At 35.4% G+C, this 20,172-nt stretch overlaps 2 protein-coding genes across 4 annotated transcripts; both read left to right on the top strand.

Moving 5' to 3' along the window:
• The first annotated feature begins 1,798 nt into the window (after window positions 1-1,798).
• Window positions 1,799-8,986, top strand: pde9ab (phosphodiesterase 9ab). Its single transcript, XM_058776512.1, has 19 exons — window positions 1,799-1,867; window positions 3,205-3,275; window positions 3,361-3,438; window positions 3,525-3,568; window positions 3,714-3,768; window positions 3,852-3,922; window positions 4,002-4,089; window positions 4,219-4,300; window positions 4,692-4,766; window positions 5,343-5,429; window positions 5,508-5,612; window positions 5,688-5,770; window positions 5,911-6,067; window positions 7,305-7,418; window positions 7,502-7,606; window positions 7,905-8,033; window positions 8,123-8,218; window positions 8,518-8,587; window positions 8,863-8,986. The coding sequence occupies exons 1-18, from the start codon at window positions 1,799-1,801 to the stop codon at window positions 8,566-8,568; spliced, it is 1,560 nt and encodes a 519-aa protein (XP_058632495.1). The 3' UTR covers window positions 8,569-8,587; window positions 8,863-8,986.
• Window positions 8,987-12,617: 3,631 nt separating this feature from the next.
• On the top strand, window positions 12,618-20,115 carry oafb (OAF homolog b (Drosophila)). 3 transcript variants are annotated; one of them, XM_058774579.1, is made up of 5 exons: window positions 12,618-12,702; window positions 12,939-13,076; window positions 16,068-16,202; window positions 16,621-16,801; window positions 17,269-20,115. In XM_058774579.1, the coding sequence occupies exons 1-5, from the start codon at window positions 12,688-12,690 to the stop codon at window positions 17,529-17,531; spliced, it is 732 nt and encodes a 243-aa protein (XP_058630562.1). In that variant the 5' UTR covers window positions 12,618-12,687; the 3' UTR covers window positions 17,532-20,115. The 3 variants fall into 3 exon arrangements, 2 of the variants coding, with proteins under 2 accessions (XP_058630562.1, XP_058630561.1); XR_009271179.1 differs by having other exon boundaries at window positions 12,690-13,076; window positions 17,269-17,600; window positions 17,718-20,115; XM_058774578.1 differs by having other exon boundaries at window positions 12,690-13,076.
• The last annotated feature ends 57 nt before the right edge of the window (window positions 20,116-20,172 follow it).

The following is a 20,172-nucleotide window of genomic DNA, read 5'->3' as shown; positions in this document are numbered from 1 at the left end:
AGACTATTACTAAGACACAGCCCTTGTGATAAACAGCCCCGGTTTTACTTTTTTCATTTCTGATGGCAAAAAAAAAAAAAAATGACACTACGGCAGGCAGATTTTATGTAGTCTATGAGTTAAGGAAAATGTGAAATTATCCTGTTCTCTCTGATAGTGTTCAGATCAAAGATATCATGCAGTCAAACATGCATATCATAGAACCTGTGGTAATTTTAGTGAATACACACGTGCGTGTGTGTGTGTGTCTCTGTGTGTGCATGTGTGTGTACCTGTTTTTCTATTCAGGTGGAGACTTAAACCTGAATACACACAGACTCATGGGGACTTGTGTCACGGTGGGGACCTAAATTAAGGTCCCCACGGGTAAACAAGCTAATAAATCACACAGAATGAAGTTTTGAAAATCTAAAAATGCAGAAAGTTTCCTGTGAGGGGTAGGTTTAGGTGTAGAGCAGGGGTGCCCAACCCTGTTCCTGGAGATCTACCTTCCTGCAGAGTTCAGTTCCAACCGTGATCAAACACAACTGAACCAACTGATTAGGATCTGAAGGAACACTTGATAATAACAGACAGTTGTGTTTGATCAGGGTTGGAACTGAACTCTGCAGGAAGGTAGATCTCCAGGAACAGGGTTGGTGTAGGGCAATAGAATATACGGTCTGTACAGTAGAAAAAGCATTACGCCTATGGAGAGTCCCCACAAGGATAGTAAACCAGACATGTGTGTGTGTGTGTGTAAGGGGTAGGTTTAGGTGTAGGGCAATAGAATATACGGTCTGTACAGTAGAAAAAGCATTGCGCCTATGGAGAGTCCCCACAAGGATAGCAAACCAGACGTGTGTGTGTGTGTGTGCGCGCGCACGCGCATGTGTGTGTGTGTGTGTGTGTGTGTGTGTACACTGGTTTTTGTGGTTTACGGGGACAAAATTTGTTTAATGACATGGGTATGACAGAGGTATTACAATTTGAAGGTGGTTTATGAGAACACTGCCTATGTCCCCGTAAAACAAAAGGCTTAAAAAACATACTAAATGTTTTTGGGTTTTTTTATCTAAAAATGCAGAAAGTCTCCTGTAAGGGGTAGGTTTAGGTGTAGGTTTGGTGTAGGACAATAGCACATACAGTAAGTACAGTATAAAACCATTACGCCTATGGAGAGTCCCCGTAAACCACTAAAACAAACATATATGTGTGTGTAAATCATCAATTATGATTATACATTTTATTTAGAATTATACACACACACACACACACGCATAATTCTAAACTAAATTTGTAATCATAATTGATGAAGCATAAGGAATGTTTCCAAGACAGCAAGCATTCAAGCATTCTTTTTTGAGTATGTTTGGGTAGATATTGTATGTCATGAAAAGGAACAGTGTTGTAATGGATACGTGTGTCGCCTCCAAGCAGTAGATGACATGGAGTACATAGTCAGCTCTCTGCTCTAACAGTTCCTTGGCAACGCTGGAGAGCAGGGGAGTGAGTGATAGCCTACTTAAAGGGCAGAGACGTGACTCCTGCCAAAGCCGACCGCATCCATCAGCATCTCAGAGTGAGTGGCTGCACCAGATTTAATGGCACATGCTGAGGTAAGGCAATAGGTTTTATTTATGCTCTGTCAATTATCACTCTGCAAATGCCTGTTTTAGTGCCATAGTTCCACTTTATATAGCAGTTGAAAGTAACAAAATTTGTTTATTTGTTTTGAAGTGTTATTTGCTGGTCCTGAGGAGGTATAGCTATAGGTTGTGTATCTGTTGCTAAAGCATCACCAATATCAGAGGTCATCATGGGGTCGAGTTCATCATCTTATGCCCCTAAAACTATTTATCTGGATGTGGATGGAAAGGTGCAAAGGGTGAGTCTCAAGATTTCAAATATAAAAGCTGTATGTTTAAGATTGCATCAAAATGAGATGCATTTTAATTTCAAGTGCAATTGCTAATACATGATTAGCTATGTCAGGGTTTCATCCAAATATAAAAAGTATTTGGTGGCACACATAAAAATGTATGAATGTCATGGACTTGATGGGGTTAGTAAATATATGATGAGAGTTTTTCTGAACTAACTTCAGCTTTTTGGAATCATTTTTACAGTCATTTTTAATAGACTGGTGTGGCAATAGCTTCAAGCAATTCTCTAAAAGTTCACACAGGTGTCAGAGTAACCACGGGAGTAGTTCATCACATTATCTATGAATATGGTTTACCAAAGTTCGACAAACTTAATTTTGAACACAATTTGTTTTATTGTTTTATCCTTCATAAATTATGAAACGTTTTGTGAAATTTCTACATGAAAGTATGCTTGTCCTGGCTTTCATTAAGATAAATGCCACTGGTTTGATATTTTTATATCTAATATTTTAAGGCTAACGTGTCCAAATAGTTTTTAGAGCAACCACAGAAAATCTCCACAGAATAAAGATTGTAAGATGTGTTTTCTGTTTGTACTGTTCAATGTTTTGAGGTCGGTAAGTTTTGTAATGTTTTGGAACATAAGTCTCTTATGCTCACCACAGTGGCATTTATTTAATACAATAAAAATATCATCAAATGTTATTATTTATTTATTTATTTTAAAATGTAATTTATTTCTGTGATGAAAGCTGAACTTTCAGCAGCCGTCACTCCAGGCTTCAGTGTAAAATATCCTTCAGAGATCTGATTTGCTGCTCGAGAAAGATCTTATTATGAAAACACCTGAAAACACAGTTTTGCTGCATAATATTTTTCTGAGCTCGAGATAAAAATTTCAAAAGAACAGCATTTATTTGAAATAGATGTATTTTGTCTTTTAAATGTCTTTATTAGTATTGTAATTAGTATAATATGAATTTATTTTCTTAAAAAAAAAAAATTGACCAGTAGTGTAACTACTTGTATAATACGGACAACATTTTATTAATATTAATATTATTATAAACTATAGTCATTTAATGTATTTTAAGACAGGCACCCTTTTTAGGATAATACTTGTGTTAAAAATATATCGAGGGTCATTGTGGGTGACAGGTGCCTTTGACACAAACAAGCACAAGGGCAAATCTAGAGCTCACTAGAGCCACAGCTTCACTGATAACAAGACTCATGATTAATAAATGATTTGTAAATAATGATCTTTGATTTTTCTTCATCATCTCATTAAGAAAATGACTCGCTTAGTTGTCATGTGCGATCTCTCATGTTGTAGGTGATTTTCAGTCGACACTGTAGCCCATGTGATATTAAGGAACTTCTTTGTTCATCATCCAATATTGCCAGGTCAGTATCTTCTCATATATGAAGTCTTTAATGCAGATTATCATCTCAAAAGTGTCTCGAATATGTTCTTCTCATGTTTCTCCAGAAACACGGCTATACTTCTGATTGACTCGGAAGGAGCAATGATATCTATTGACCCCACCATGCCTGCAAACACACCAAAGTAAAAAGTCAACATTAGAGTTAATAAATTTAATGAATAAATCAGAAGCATTCATTGTTTTACTTTCTTTGTTTCTTTGTTTCAAGCAACTTATATAAGGTTATGCCTCATTCCACAAACCAAGGAGGAGGTATGAAAAAAAAAAAATAAAGTTTACTAAGTGTACATAATTAGCCAAAGGCAATGCTGATTACATGTGTTAAGTGAAACTAGATTAGAAATAAGGCAACTGACAGTAACATACCTTATAAACAACTTTTTATTCCCCTCAAAAGAGAAGGAAGACATGTTCCAGAACGTCCTGTCACAAGTGGCAGAGCAGTTCAGCAGGTACGTTATGTGCTTTTGTTGTAAAGTTAATGGTATGATTCAGATCAGTGTGTGCATGGTAATGAATGTAATATTTGTTTCAGGGCTTTCAGGATCAATGAGCTGAAGACTGAAGTGACCAACAGACTGGCCATGCTGGAGAAGAGAGTGGAGCGTGAGTGATTCTCTGAGGGCTAATGCATGTCACAACTCACACCTGATGCTGTGAGCTAATAGTCTTTGTATCGTTACAGTGGAAGGACTTAAAGTGGTGGAAATTGAGAAGTGTAAAAATGATCTGAAGAAATTAAGGGATGAAATGACCTCTAGAGGAGGAGTGAGGTAAGAACAACTATTACTTTGTTCTTTTTTAATTAATTTATTTAATTGTTTTTATTGATTTATTTATTTATTTTGCACAGTAATTCCGTTAGGAAATTGGTTAATTGGTTGTTTATCTCTTACAACCAGAGTGAACTGCAATTGCAAATACAATTTTACTGATGATGGGAAAAAACTGTCTCCCAGGCGAGATGTCCCAAACTACCCAAAGGTAAAATAAAAAAGTAAACAAAAAAAAAAATTCCTTTTTTTCTTGGCTTACACTCTTAAAAATAAAGGTGCTTCACGATGCCATAGAAGAACCTTTTTGTCTAAATGGTTTCATAAAGAACCTTTAACATCTGAAGAACCTTTCTGTTTCACAAAAGGTTCTTTGTGGCGAAAGAAGGTTCTTCAGATTATAAAAAGGTAAGGAAGAGATGGTTCTTTAAAGAAACTTTGACTGAATGGTTCTTTGTGGAACCAAAAATGGTTATTTTATGGCATCGCTTGAAGAACCTTTTGAAGCACCTTTATTTTTAAGAGTGTATGTACTGCAATCAAATAAAATCTTTGCAGTGCTGTTGTAATCATAATTAACGCTGTGTTTTGTGTCTGTGCAGTACACACTTTCTCAGGAAACTATAGAGGCTCTGAAAAAGCCTACCTTTGATGTCTGGCATTGGGAACATAATGAGGTTTGTCATTCTTTTTTGTGTTCAAGATTGAGACATGCATGTTTTTATTTTTGTAGAAGTTCCCTGTATAGGGAATTATAGTTGTGTTTCACTTAAGTATCATTTAAAAAAAACAAAAAAAACAACAACCAACAAACAGATTAAAAAAAAACAACAACACTTAATCACACTTAAGGACAATGGCATGTTAAAATTGTATTTTATTTCAAATTTATATAAAATGTGAGTACTTTTTGACCCACTTAAGTATGGCTTAATATATAATTGCATAATTATTGCTACAGTCTTTGAAATATACTTAAAGTGTACTGCCAAACAAGCATTTATAGTAAACTAAAATACACTTTCTATCATCAGTTATATCATTTCTATCCTATTCTGTCATGTATTTAAGTATATTTGTAATTAAATATTTGAAATGCTGATGTCCCAATTTAGTATATTTAAACTTTATTAACTTTTAATATTGCATAACACACTACAGCTAAAATGGTAATAAAAATGAATGTTGTGCTTATCAGCATTAGTTGTTTTATCAGACACACAGGTCAGGTGGTGAATTGTGTTTGTCTACAGATGCTTAGCTGTCTGGAGTATATGTATCATGACCTTGGACTGGTTAAGGAGTTCAACATTAACCCCATAACTCTCAAAAGATGGCTGGTAAGACGTGCTTTCCTGCATATTTCATTTCTGAATTAACTAGAGCACTAGACTCTAAGACTCACCTGTTGTGTCTAGCTTGCAATTCAAGAAAACTACCGCGACAACCCTTTCCACAACTTCCGCCACTGCTTTTGCGTGAGCCAGATGATGTATGGAATGATCCATCTGTGTAACCTTCAGGTGAGGTCATGTCCTTTAGAGAGTGGGCTTGTGTGCGTTTGTCAGATCAACATGCTACTTGCTTTTGTTCCCTAGGAGAGGCTGACTATGACAGACATGTGCATTTTGATGACTGCAGCCGTGTGTCATGACCTGGACCACCCGGGATACAACAACACGTATGTCACTGACATGTCCACCCTCTCAGAGAACAATACCTCTGACAACACTGACTGTGTTATCATATGCAGCAGTTTGCCAGTGTATCTAGAATTTATACAGTATAGGAACTGCTCAAAGGTTTGCCCTCTGTAACCAGGTATCAGATTAATGCTCGCACTGAGCTGGCCGTGCGCTATAATGACATCTCTCCACTGGAGAACCATCACTGTGCTGTGGCTTTCCAGATCCTCTCTATGCCCGAGTGCAATATATTCGCCAACGTGGAGCCTGACTCCTTCAAACAGATACGACAGGTACTTCCAATCCACCATACATACATTTCAGGCTGCAGATGCAGTTTCTACACAGAGGAACACTCTTTCATAGCTACATGAAACCAGTTATGCTAGTGTTCAAAGGTTTGCTGTTGCTTTTTAAAAGAAGCCTTGTGAAAACAGGTAATATTGTGAAGTAATGTTACAGCTGTTTCTATTTTAATGTATTTTAAAATGTAATTTATTCTTGTGATGGCAAAGCTGACTTTTCAGCATCATTACTTCAGTCTTCAGTGTCACATGATCCTTCAGAAATCATTCTAATATGCTGATTTGCTGCTTAAGAGACATTTATTTTTATTATTGCTTTTAAATTTTTTATATTTTTATGGAAACTGTGATACATTTTTTCAAGATTCTTTGCTGAATAGAAAGTTCAAAAAGTTCATTTTTTTAGTAACAAAGAAAAGGTCATACTGATCACCTACATTAAACATTCAAACCAAAATTTATTCAGACACCTTCAACATGTCTCACATTATCACAGTCACAATTTTATGGTGAAATACCGTTTTTGGAAGTGAAAAAGAATGTAAAATTTACAGGGAAAAACTGTAAATTGATGTTCCCAGAATTTCAAATTTTGTTTGAATTTGATGTTTTTTATTTGAAATAACTATGTTTCTTCTTAGTTTTTTCTTATCAGTTATGTTTATTAGGGTTTTAATGTTCTTGTTAATGTCCATCTAATGTTGTTAAATTAATGTTTATTGCATATTTCAGTTTAATGAATCTCACCATGATGGTGTTTAGTGTTTGTGTGAATGACACTGTACACCTTCTATATATATTACTATTTAAAAGCTGCTTGTGATGGGTTTTGGTTCATCATTTGACTTTCTCATTACCACCAGCATTTGGTGGTTATCAGTGTATTTCAAAGGTATAAAATAGATTTCAGTACTTCAATAGGTTGGTATATTAAAATTATATCAGTTAATGAAATTACGATATTTACCTGTAAATTTAAGTAAAAACGGTAAAACCTACAATGTTGCTACCATATTTATTATGGTAGAATTCCGGCAACCACAGCTGCTGTTTTTTTACAGAATTTTTTTGACAGTGTATATATGTATACATACAGTGTGTATATATATATATATATATATATAAAATTATATCTGGTGTCTGAATAATTTTTGGTTTGACTGTAGTTAAAAATCTGCTGGCCATCCTAAACAATCCTGAATGTATTTTTTGGTGTCTGTTGTAGGCGATCATTACTCTTATCCTGGCGACGGATATGGCCAGGCATGGAGAGATACTGGACTCCTTCAAACAGAAAGTGGACAACTTTGACTTTACCAATGAGGAGCATGTTAAATGCGTATGTGTTTCCTGCTGTGACTACAACTGCATGCTCAAAACTTGTTGGCTTTGTCTTGTATAAGCAATTCTGTGTCTTTACAGCTGAAGATGGTGTTGATCAAGTGTTGTGACATCTCCAACGAGGTCAGGCCCACTGAGGTGGCAGAGCCGTGGGTGGACTGTCTCCTGGAAGAGTACTTCATCCAGGTACCTCAATACAAGCGATTTCTGCTTACAAGTGCTTTGAAAATGAATATGGTAAAAAGCTTATTATTATGCTTCTATTATTTCACAATATGCTTACATTACCGTTCAAAAGTTTGGGGTCAGTATGATTTTTTGATTTTCTTTTAATCAGCATGGACACCCTAAATATTTAATTTCTTTTCTTTAACATACAACTTTCTGATTATTTCCAATGGAACTTGAAGATTTTGATTTGATCAGCCCTTTGGACTCACACAACATTGTATGTTGTAGCTTGCGTTTTGGTTTGTTTTGGCAGAGTGACCGAGAAAAGTCAGAAGGTCTTCCTGTGGCTCCATTTATGGATCGTGATAAAGTCACCAAACCAACGGCACAAATTGGCTTCATTAAATTCGTCCTCATCCCAATGTTTGAGACCGTCATGAAGGTTTGTACACCCGTCATACAGACTGACCTATGAACTGAAACTTTGAACTGAAGTTACGTAACATATAGAGATACTGTGTCTGTGTTCAGCTCTTTCCACAGATTGAGGAGATCATGGTTCAACCTTTGAGGGACTCCCGTGATCACTATGAAGAGCTCAAGCAGATAGATGATGCCATGTCAGAGGTAACAAACTGAGCCTTGTGTCCAGAATGCAAATCAGAAAAACTACATTCATAAAAATTAAATAATTACATTTCCAAAAGGGGCGATTCCTTAGAAGAACCATTTAGGGTTCCCCAAAGAACCGTTAGTGAACTTTTCTTAAAAGAACCATTTTTCTCTTAGTGTGAAGAACAATAAATCTAAAGAAACTTTTTCGACTATAAAGAATGGAAGGTTCCATGGATGTTAAAGGTTCTTCATGAAACCATTTACTTTTTTTAAGATTGTAAGATACGCATTATGGTTTGCTCTCTTTTCAGGCACAGAAGAAGAAAACAGAGAGTATGTCTTTAGGTGGAAAGAAGAAATAGCCAACTTGCTTCTTTTATGGTATGAAGGAAGAACATTCAAAACTTTTGAACGTTTATTGAAAGAACTAGAAGATTGTCATTCATACTTCAGATTCTTCAGATTTGAGTTTAAGGGATAGTTCACCCAAAAATAAGTATTGTCATCATTTACCATCATGTTCTTCCAAACCTGTAGGACTTTTAATCAATGATATTCTGAAGAGTATTTCACCTGCTTTTGCCCATGTAGTGAAACAGAATGGGCAAAAAAAAAAAAAAACATTTTTGACTCCCTGTCCTGTTCTCTTCCTTTAGGGATCTCATGCTCATCCAGCTCCCAGTTTCCTCAAAACTGAGGTTTTGAACAGTTTGAGCTCTCCAAGCACCCTATTTCTGAAGGAGAGTGTTGGACCCCCTTCTGTGTATTGAGACATCCAGATCAGTAGTAAAGAGGGGGTCAAGATGACTGATTCTGTTGATTTTGCTGGTCTGATGTGCTTGGCCCTGAAATATTGTTTTATTTTCACAGGTTAGACTAAACTAAACACCTTTCGGAAATGAGCAGTCACGATTTATAACTTGAAGATGTTTGATCAGATAATGGCATTATATGGCAACATATTTATTTTTTACTTTGGTATGTATTGTTTTTAACTCTGAGGCACTGAGGAACTGATTTCACCAAAGCAGCTATTAATAAAATGTATTTAGTAATAACTCAGGAAAATGTGAAGCATCGTTCCAACAGAAAACCTTACAAATGAATAAAAAAATAAGAAAGCAAATCAATAAAATATACATTAATCATGAACATGTCCAAATTTGGTGTTGTGTTTATATAACTTTTTTTAAATGGGAATGTAAAAATTCACAACTTTCCACTAAGAAAGCTGTATAATATTAATTTATATTTCTTTAAAAGGAAATGAATCCCCATTGAAGCGTGTTTCAAGAAAGGCATTTGTTAAGGCAATGTGTGTGAGACACTTGTTTAAAGGTACAGGTGTTTTCGAGGGCTGCAGGTGCAAGAGACATGTCTGTTGCTCTCTATCCTCGCTGCATCTGGATGTGACAGTTTTTACACAGCCGTCGTTTACAGGATTATGGCTTTAAGGAAGCAGTGAAACACTTTTCTCACAAATTCTCTTTTGATAGAAAAGGTTTTTTTGAGATTGGGGGGAGGGGGGGGGTTATAAAATCATCAGAAATATCTATCCAAACATCAATCCAAGACACACAGTAAATATGGACTGCAATTGACTGCAATGAAAAATAACAAACAATTATAAAAATTATATTTGTATTGCCTTTATGCCTTTATATATATTTGGAGGCATGACTACCAAAACATGCAATATATGTAATTATTTTTTAAATTCAATATTGTCACAAATGGGAACCTGATGTTTATGGACATTGATTTGAGAAGAATGCACTTTATATAAACATATAAAGTAGTAATTAGTATATAATAAATAAATAGTATATTCATATAAACATTCACATAAAATTTGAAATATTTTTAAAACCTAATTCTGTACATGTGTTTAACATGATATTTTTCTAACAGCCAAAATGGAAAAAGTAACAGAAAATTTAGCCATTGTTAGCCAACAGAAATTAATTAATTGTATTAATTGTATAAAATCACAACATATCTTTAATAAATATGACAACATGACAAGCTCTAAAATCAGTTTGACAGCTTTCTCTAATCTATTTATGAAAATCAACCATTTCCTGAGAACACCATTTTAGTGTTCTTTAAACTTAAATATGGTAGTTACACTTTAGTATAGGACCAATTCTCACTATTAACTAGTTGCTTATTAGCATGCCTATTATTAATTTATTGGCTGTTTATTAGTACTTATAAAGCACATATTCTAACTATTAATAAGCAGCAAATTAGGAGTTTATTGAGGCAAAAGTTGTAGTTAATGGTTTGTTAATAGCGAGAATTGAACCTTAAAATAAAGTGTTACCTGCAAGGGATATTACAAAAATATGATAATATTCGAATTTCTGTTTTTAACCTTTTAAGAACTACATTCTTTAGTCAGTGATTCATGCCATTAGTTCCAGACCACTCATCTGAATCCCCTGGCAGCTGTTAAGGGCTCTGCTCATTTAAAATGACTCCAGAGAGTCTGGTGATAAATGAATTCATGAGGTTGCTGTGAAGGAAGGTAAAGATCTCCATAAACCTCACAGTCAGTCTGCTGGGGTCACAGGTCATAAGTGTCTTAGTGAGAGCACTTTACAAGACAGGCCATGTTTTCCACAGCTTAAACTTTCATGATGTTATGTCATAAATGTAGAGAGCTATGCTTTACATGAATCTGATTTGATTATTTGAGCCTGTGAGACTAAAAACATTAGATGGAGTTTCTGCAAAATTGGACTCTAATGAAATTTTAGTCACACTATATTTGAAGGTGTCCTTATTACAGGGCAATCATACATTTAAGTATTGAGTAATGTTAATTCATTACAACATACTACTGATTTAGGGTTAGTTGCATGTAATTATGCATAATTTACTGTTATTACTATATTAAATACAGGTAACGTGTAACAGACATTGTAAAATAAGTGTAACCCAAGCTTTAAATATATGGCTATTATTTTATTTGTGATATGATGACATTATACAGCCATTGTTTTTTCTCAAGTCTTCTTAATAATAATTTTGTGTGCTATTGCAAATTATTATAGTGAATTGTAGTGCATACCAGGAATGTATGTTTAATGTGAGCTTGCAAAAGTCTTAAGAAGATCAAAAGGTTAAAGTTCAGAAGGTTAGAAGAAAGGGTCACCTGCCACCTTCTGGCATCCTGCTGCCAATGCCTGCTCAGGCCAGTTTAAAACCATAAACACTGGCAACACACTTTTTGGTGCCCATGTTAACAGGTTAGAGTTAAGATTCAACAACAAACATTTTTCAAATATCTTCCAGTGTATGGGTTAGGAATTACATGGCATGAGTTTGGAACAGGGAGTAAATGATGGTAGAATTATCATTGTTGGGTTTGTTTGACAACTAGAAAACTGCTAAATACTTTTGTCACAATTTTGAATAATATAACCACTTCTTTGTCACGCAAAACCTAGCAAAGTTCTTGAATTGTTTTGCTTGAAAAGGCATGTGGTGTAAAGAAATATAGAGTGTCTTATTGTTGGAAAATCTGTGAATGAGATGCATTTTTGATAGTAATTTTAAAAGATGTTGGAAAACATATTAAAAATAGGTATTTGATGAAAGAGATGACAGATGAGAGAGATAATAATAACAACAACAACAACAACATTTTTTATTAAGGGTCAAGCTCCTATTTGTTATGAAATCTGAATAATGGCTCTGACTTCTCAAAATAATGTAATGAATCATTCTCAAGAAGAAAAAAAATACCACCACTTATTTACAGGGTACTAAATTTAATCATATTATTTGACAGATTTAACTCTATTTATTGTTTAATGGAAAAACAACAACAATAACAACACCATATAATCTATAGGCCTAATTTATGAAAATATAAACCAACGTGCATGCCCCAGCCACTGAAAAAAATGATTCATTGAATTTTTTAAGGTAAGTGGTTGCAATCAATTTATTTTAGCTACATTTAAATAAACAAATTTAGTTGACTAACTTTCAACATTTTTTTTTTTTTCTTCATTAAATGTAGCTAAAATAAATTGTTTGCGACCGCTTACCTTAAATTTCTTTTTAGGTTTATATTACATTTAATGGGTTATAGCCTATATTATAAAAACTAGGGCTAACTCATTGAAATAAAAGTAACGAAATTTCTTATGATCCTCCTCCCGGTCAGTTCAGTAGAGGTTTATTATAGAGTCTTGAAATCTGAGCCTGTGTCTTTAAGAAGTGGCCCCATGCAGTGCTGGGAGCCCGAGGCGCCTTTAGCCAAATTACTGAAGTTCAGAGGAAGTGAGGGGAATACAGGAGCTTTCTTTAAGAGTTAGTAGTTCAACGAACAGAACAAGAAAAAACTGTAGAAAGAGAAGGCGTTTAAGAAGAAACTGTTCGTGTACAATTAAGCCAGTGTTTTCTGAATCACGACAACGCACATAAGATGAAATTCAAATATTGACGGAGGCGCAGTTTCTGCGATCATGATCGAGCTGCAAGTATTATTAGTTTACTAACTATATTGTTTTATAATCGACCGTTAACTACCTCTCTAAGAAGTAGTTTACATTCGCTGTCCATCTGTTTTTAGTAATTTACTCTGACGATATGCCCCATTGTTGTGTTAAATGAGTTTACATCCTTGGCGTCCTTTGTAATGAACGCGAGAGCGACTTTAGTCCAGATAGCGTTCGTCGTGTTTACGCTGCTATTATCGGTAAGTGTTTGCTCACAGTTAACGGTGCTTGTTCGTCTCAACGATGGTCAAATAACGGAGGAGCAATTAGAGGCGGATAGTGAGAAGGACATTATAACAGTGGAGTTCAGGCAGACAGACGGGACTCTCATTACATTCCTGTCTGATTTCAAGCGCGTGAGTATAAATCCAATTAAATGTATTTCAACCAAAGTTGGGAATGAACTTGAAAATAATCAAATACTTGCGCCTTCAAATCCCAGTGAAGCCCTGCAATACAACTGTATTTCTGTGGCAACAAAACAATAAGTCAAGCCAAGGTTTATGTTTGTTGGACGTGCACCATACCAAGTAGGCTGTATAAGTAATACTAAAGTAAATACTCTCACTCTGATATATAAATTTCAATACCATGGTATCTCAGAGTACTATTACTATCTGATGCATGTTGCATTTTTCAGAAAAGTAGCCTACCAGTGTATTTCAAAATACTATTCCAAAAACAGGAGACTTACCACCATGATACTTTTTGGTAGTTTTTGTAAGTTACACTTTATTTTAAGGTGTCCTTGTTACAGTGTAATTCAACATTTAAGTACTGAGTGATATTAATTAACTACATGTACTTACTATATGATTATGGTTAGGATTAGGGTTTCGTTTAGGTTTACTTAAGTTAAGTCGTGACGTATTGTCAAGTATGGTGAGCCATACTTGAAATGGTGCTCTGCATTTAACCCATCCAAGTGCACACACACAGCAGTGAGTAGTGAACAAGTGCACACACACACACACACACACACACACACAGTGAACACACACCCGGAGCAGTGGACAGCCTTGCTCCAGCGCCCGGGGAGCAATTAGGGTTTCGGTGCCTTGCTCAAGGGCACCTTAGTCGTGGTATCGAAAGTGGAGAGAGTGCTGTTCATTCACAATCCCTACCTTCAATTCCTGCAACGTACTGTGGTATTACCATCTGATGCTGCACCATGATACTTTTTAAAATGGTAAAAAAAACAAACACACTTTTTGTGACTTGATGGCACTACTTACATCACTTGGTTTAATATGGTTAAAGAACTGAGCTTTTAAAATGCTTTTCAGCGTGACATCAGATCTAGTTTTATGAATCACACATGTATTTATCAACTTGAATGTTATTTTATAGGTTTGAGAGGACTTTAAAGTGGCATTGTTAGATTTATACTGAATCATGTGTCTAACAGATGGATTTGATGTAAATTACTATCTGAAGATCATATTTTGGCCATAAAACATTTACGATACTTTTGCACTCTGAAACACAGCGTTTTTCTCTCAATAGACATACCTAAATGTAGAAACCTTTTTACAGAATCACATTTTATTCTGTCTGATTTCTTTCATCCATGGAAAGTTGGATGAAATCAAGCTGCCAGTTCCCAGATAGTCATACAGCCAAAGTCATGCTGTGAAACATCATGCAATATGAAAAGCAGCTTAAGAAACACAGAGCATGGAACATGCATGTTTATATATTATACAGAATTATAATTAAATAAATTTTTCCATTTGTGAATAAAAGAATGTTCTGGGTTCCTTACAAGTTATTGTTGGCATAGTATTGATTACCACAAAATTACTTTCACTTATACTTAAAATGTCTAGGTTAGAGTAGGGTTGCCAGGTTTGCATAACAAAACCTGCTTAATTGCTTTTTAAAACTGGCCCAATCACAGCCACAGTTTTGGGTGCAGGGAGGCTTGGTTCAACCCACAAACAAAAAAAAAAAAAACAACCCATGGCAACAGTATAAAAGTATCCCAAAATTCTGCTGGAAAACCACAGACTTGGCAACACTGGGTTAAAGTGAGGCGCTTACAATGGAAGTTAACAGGGCCAACTTGTAAACATTGAAATACTTCATGTTTTAAGATTGTTGCTACTAGAACATAACATAAACATTATGTGTTAACATGATTTTTTTGTGAAATATATCAAATACTAACATTTTCTGTGTAAGAGTGTACAAGTCAAATGTATTTGTTGGTGTCATCAATATTGTGCCACAAATGCTGCCGATTGAGCGTAACTGTACTGAACCCAAAATATTCCTTTAAGTGCTGCAGTTATGACTAATCTCATCTATCAGGACCTTGCTGTCCCGAAAACATTGCATCTATGAAGTACTTCCTCCCACTCCATATAGAGTGTCATTTTGATGGCCTCACAACATGTTTGACCATCACGCACACACACATTCCTCTCTACATTCAAGAAGCCATTAGCTTTTAGTGAAGCAATGCCAACTTTTCTGATTTCATATCACTCCGTGTAACAGAATCTACCAGACCTTTCAAAAACAAAGTCTATTCTCCTAGTTTTTTGAGGAAAAAGGGCCTGTTCTCTAGCTGACGTTCACACTGCTCCAGTCATATTCCGTGTGAATGCTGTAGTGCAGTTACCACTAGGACGGAGGCAAAGAAAAGCAGTATTGTTGTCATGAAAGAGAGGCTGTATTCTTGGTTATGTGCATATGGGAGCACTTAGCCTGCTTTGCGCTTGGTAAGTCGGTGGATCAGCTGATGCTCAGGGTCGTGGTAAGAGGTTACGCTTGAGATGCATGTGCTCTGAAGAGCTGGTCTGTTTATAGACAGGGGCCTCTTTTTTGTTTTTAGTGTTCACAAAATAAAGGCTTTAAAATAAAGCCTCTCCCAGTCTATAAAATAACTTGTTCACATTCATCATTTCTAATTCATCATTAATAGAACTTAAATAATCCAAAAAATGCCCACAAAACAAGAAAAATATATTTATTTTCAATATTCATTCTATTAAAATAAGAGTTTCTATTAATATGAGTTTTAGTTTTTCTTTATTACATCTAATAATATTTGTTAGGGGTTATATTTTTAAAATAATTTTTTTTTTTTAATAATCTTATTGAGTTTTGCTTCCCAATGAATCCCAAGTAATTGCATATTATTTAAGGATTCAATATTTTGTATATATGTCTGTAAACTGTATGTGAGCCTGTTCTTCCAATTTGCATATCCTGTAATTTCATAGGAAAGACATCCTGGTAATACAATCCCCTAATACATTGATAAAATGTAGGTTTGTCTTATGACTGTGTCTAAGCGCACATTTTCTTTTGTTCTTTCTTTCTTTTTTTTTTCCTAACAGCATGTGAAGATCTTTCGTGCACTGGTGCTTGGGGAGCCAGAGAAGGGCCAATCTCAGTACCAGGCCCTCTGCTTCGTCTCACATTTGGATCATGGAGAGCTCATCCCGAGTGAGGCCATGGCTCGACTCAGACAGGTCAAAATTTAAAGAATTTTAAAGCACCATCTGTGGCACCCTGCTGAAAAGACCAGCTTAAGCTAACTTTCATGCTGGTTGTGGCTTAAAGGGATAGTTCACCCCAAAATTAAAATTCTGTCGTCATTTACTCACCCTCATGTCTTTCCAAACATGTACACGTTTCTTTCTTTATACAAAAATATATATATTTTTTTCAAAATGCACAATCATAGCACAGGAATAAATGTTAGTTGCAATAAAAGTGTAGAAAGGCAAAGACAGACGTACACATATATTATGTATTGATAATCATCAGGGCAAAAATTATTGAACCATTAATGGTTTATCATCAGTATTTTTGTGTTTTGTCTCTTAATATCCAAGTATTAACCTTATGCCCTGAGATGTCCTTATGTTTCTTATGTGAACCCAACAGAAAAACGCTCATGTGGTGCGAAGTGCGGACGAGAGACGCAGTGTTGAACAGTTCACTATGAATGCAGTGCTCAACATGACTCGCTCCTGGCACCTCAGTACTCATATTCATAATGTCTGCAGGGATGCACGAGACCTGGTGTACACACGACAGCAAGATGTCAAATACTGGCTGGAGAAAGGTTAGATGAGAGGGTCATTAATGCAGCCCTGTTAAGGCTGCCAGTGACTTTGTTGCTGCATTCTGCTAGTGTTTATACTGTATAGGTCGCTCATGCACATTCCTAGCGCTGTCAATGTATGAATCAAACTCTATAAGAATGCTGACAGTTCATTTTCATGCATTATTTTCTTGTATTCATGTATATTTACAGACCAATTTTAGTTCAAAATTTTCTCAAAATCCATTCTTCATTTGCATGTCGCTGCAAGTCACCAGAAAAAAAAATACACTTTGAATACATATGAGTAAACTGTGGTAATATTACTCAGTTTCAGTGTGCTCTGTGATAGATAGATACTTTTCTACCACTCTAGATTATTTAGTCTGCAGTCAGTTTGTTTTGTGCCAAGAGCAACCTTTGTTCTGTCAAAGTTTGATTTTTAACCCCTTAATTTTTTCTGAAAATGAGTCTTTTTCTCTTGACAGGGGTTGAAGGTTCAATATTTGATGTCTTTCCTCAGAGTTTGAATGTGACTGACTTGCAGAGCTGCAGCTCCACAACAGACCCATGGCAGCCCTGCGCCTGCAGTTACAGGTTAAACCTGGAGTGGTTCCCCTGTCAGCTGAAGTACTGCCGGGGCCAGGGCCCGAACCCTTACAAATGCGGCATTAAGAGCTGCAGCAAAGGCTACCGCTTCGACTTCTACACGCCTCATAAACAGCTGTGCCCTTGGGATGAGGACAATTAGCAGCACCTGACAAAGGAAATTTGTTTTTCTTAAAATAATGTGTTTGTTTGTGGGAAACATTTTTGCAAGGTACTCTACAACAATGCAAAACTTTTTCTTAAAGGAACTGTTTTGATAATGACATTATCTAGAAATTACTTGTGCACTTCAGTGATTTGAAAGCAGCTATACATTTTGTCTCAACAGGGAACTTTCTCTGACTCTTATGCCTTCAATGGGAGTGAAAGAATGGATATTTTGATGTGGATTGTCAAGCCATTTATCTTTTTTACTTTGGGACATCACTACAATGGTACCTCAGGGCAGGAAATTGTTTTATTATTATAAGTTGTATGTTCTGCTTAGGGCAGCTGTATTGTAGCTCTTGTTTTCATTCTGTTTAGTTTGTACGTTAGTAAATTTTTGCGTTAAAATATTTGAATGTTAAAGTCTTAGCTATCCATACATTCCCAGTATTGATGACATTAGTATAAAGGAGAGTATTTTGATAAATATTCAAATCCCATTCTACAAAAGGTTTACAATATGATGTCTGAATGTGGGTATTTCTGTTTTTTCCTTTGTATTTTAAAAGGTTTCTATGCTGTTTGATCTTTTACGGTTGAACCTTATTCATTCTTTTTTACTTGGTTTTACCATGTTGCCTTCACTAATGTTATAAATGGAATGGAATAGTTCAGACAAATGAAAATCGACTCACCCTCAGGCCATCCAACATGTAGATAAGATTTTTTTATTCTTCATCAGAACAGATTTGGAGAAAGTTAGTATTACATCACTTGCAAGTGATGTAATACTACCCTGCTTTAAACTCATAACGGACATATGCATGTGTCTGCGGTGTCAGACATCCTGCCAAACTCAGCACGTGCACCACCTGTGCCTGATCCCTCTGTCCCAGTACTTTCAAAGGAGTAGTTTACACAAACATTTTCTGAAGGTTATGAGTTCTGCAGTGAATGGGTGCCGTCAGAATGAGAGCTCAAACGGCTGATAAAAACATCACAATAATCCACACAACTCTAGTTGATCAATTAATGTCTTGTAAAGTGAAAAACTATGTGAGAACCAGTTGGTAAGAACATTTTTTTTTTTTTTTTGGTGAACAATTCCTTAAGTGATTCTTGTGATTCTGCCTACTGCACTGTAAAAAACAAAAAAAACAAAAGTTGAGTCAACTTAAGGCAACCACCTTCAGCAGATTTGTGAGTTTTCTCAACTTGTCGTTTTAAGTTTATACAACATAAATTTGAGAATCTCCCACAAAAATAAGTTGAGCAAACTCAAAAATCTGCTGAAGCTGGTTGCCTTAAAATTTTAAGTTGGCTCAACTTTTTTTTTTTTTTACAGTGTGCATTGTCAAAGTATTGTAATATAAAGTATTGTAATGCAATATCTGCAACAGTTTAACTGCTGCAGAATAATATCTTCGAGTTTTCAATACCATCATAAACATTTTCAAGACAATTCACATTTTTGCTCTCTGTTTATGAAGCTAGGAATGTAAAGCTGCAAAAAAAGGCCTAAGTGGCTGCTAAAATAGTGTCTCTGAACATATTGTGATGTCAATTTATTGCAAATTTATTCAGTAGATGCCAAATTTCTTATTCTCTGCTAAGTTGCTCTCTATAGCCTTGACTAATTCTAATTTACATTTCAATTGCAGCTGTCTTATGAAGAGTCTTTTGCTTTGGTTTGTGATATACAACATGGGTGTGTGAGCTTCAGTCTGGCGAGGCTCTGTATTCTCTTCTCTCACTCTCTGCTCTCTTGTGTCACTGTCCTAAAATGATTTGCTAGTTTCTCTAATTCATATTTTTAAGCTTTTTCCAGACATTGTTTTTTTTTTTTCTTGTAGTATGAAAAGTATTTACAAGATAAAGCATTTGCAGTGGATTAATGTGTAATGCAGTATATTATTCACATAACTGTACCAAATGTTGTGTTCTACTACCTCACAACAAGAGACCTCAATGTGTATTTTTACATTTATATCATGTAAAGTTTATTTTATTACGGTTATTTGCAATCACTTTGGTACTAATTTTAGATCTCTCATGTCTTTTGTTCAACAGTCTGGACACAAAACTCCTAACAGGTTTTACATGTAACACAAAACATTGCATTGTGTATTCGTATCTTTAAACCGTGCACTTGCAGAATCATTGGTTACAACTTATTTTTCATGAAATACTATAGGAATATTTACTTGGATCACCCACACAAGACACTTTCACTGTGTGGTTCAAAAGGACTAGTAGAGAGAGAATACTGCAGACACAGTGGAATCATTAAACAAAATCAGAAATTTATAGATGAAATGCCAAAGCAGCTGACAGTATTGGAAAGCAATTACAATATACTGTTATGTCAAATCTGTAAATATGGTCTTATCAATTGTGGTAGATAATGTAAGGATGACTGGTTAAAAAATATTTAACATTCTTTTTGGACTTTTTTTTTTACTTTTACTGACAGTTGTCAGACTGAGTGACACACGTATGATCTGCCTGGCTGTCTGCTTCTTGTGAACAATGAAATATTATGGCATTTCCATTGTAACTCTCAGACAATTCAAATATACCTACCACCAGGGGCGTACTTTGGGATTTGCATTACAGTTGTGGCATGTTGTAGCTAT

The sequence above is a fragment of the Onychostoma macrolepis genome, chromosome 05, assembly GCF_012432095.1.
Source record: "Onychostoma macrolepis isolate SWU-2019 chromosome 05, ASM1243209v1, whole genome shotgun sequence".
In the NCBI taxonomy this organism is placed as follows: Eukaryota; Metazoa; Chordata; class Actinopteri; order Cypriniformes; family Cyprinidae; genus Onychostoma; species Onychostoma macrolepis.
This window is presented reverse-complemented; position numbering and strand designations above follow the sequence as displayed.

What these genes read in the sequence shown, in the direction of transcription:
- pde9ab (XM_058776512.1), top strand. Translation starts at nt 1,799, where the DNA reads ATGGGGTCGAGTTCATCATCTTATGCCCCTAAAACTATTTATCTGGAT. An exon ending in TGGATGGAAAGGTGCAAAGG is followed by an intron (nt 1,868 to 3,204) that starts GTGAGTCTCAAG and finishes CTCATGTTGTAG; the next exon opens with GTGATTTTCAGTCGACACTG. An exon ending in CCTTCAAACAGATACGACAG is followed by an intron (nt 6,068 to 7,304) that starts GTACTTCCAATC and finishes TGTCTGTTGTAG; the next exon opens with GCGATCATTACTCTTATCCT.
- oafb (XM_058774578.1), top strand. Translation starts at nt 12,861, where the DNA reads ATGAACGCGAGAGCGACTTTAGTCCAGATAGCGTTCGTCGTGTTTACG. An exon ending in TCCTGTCTGATTTCAAGCGC is followed by an intron (nt 13,077 to 16,067) that starts GTGAGTATAAAT and finishes TTTTCCTAACAG; the next exon opens with CATGTGAAGATCTTTCGTGC. An exon ending in CCATGGCTCGACTCAGACAG is followed by an intron (nt 16,203 to 16,620) that starts GTCAAAATTTAA and finishes TGAACCCAACAG; the next exon opens with AAAAACGCTCATGTGGTGCG.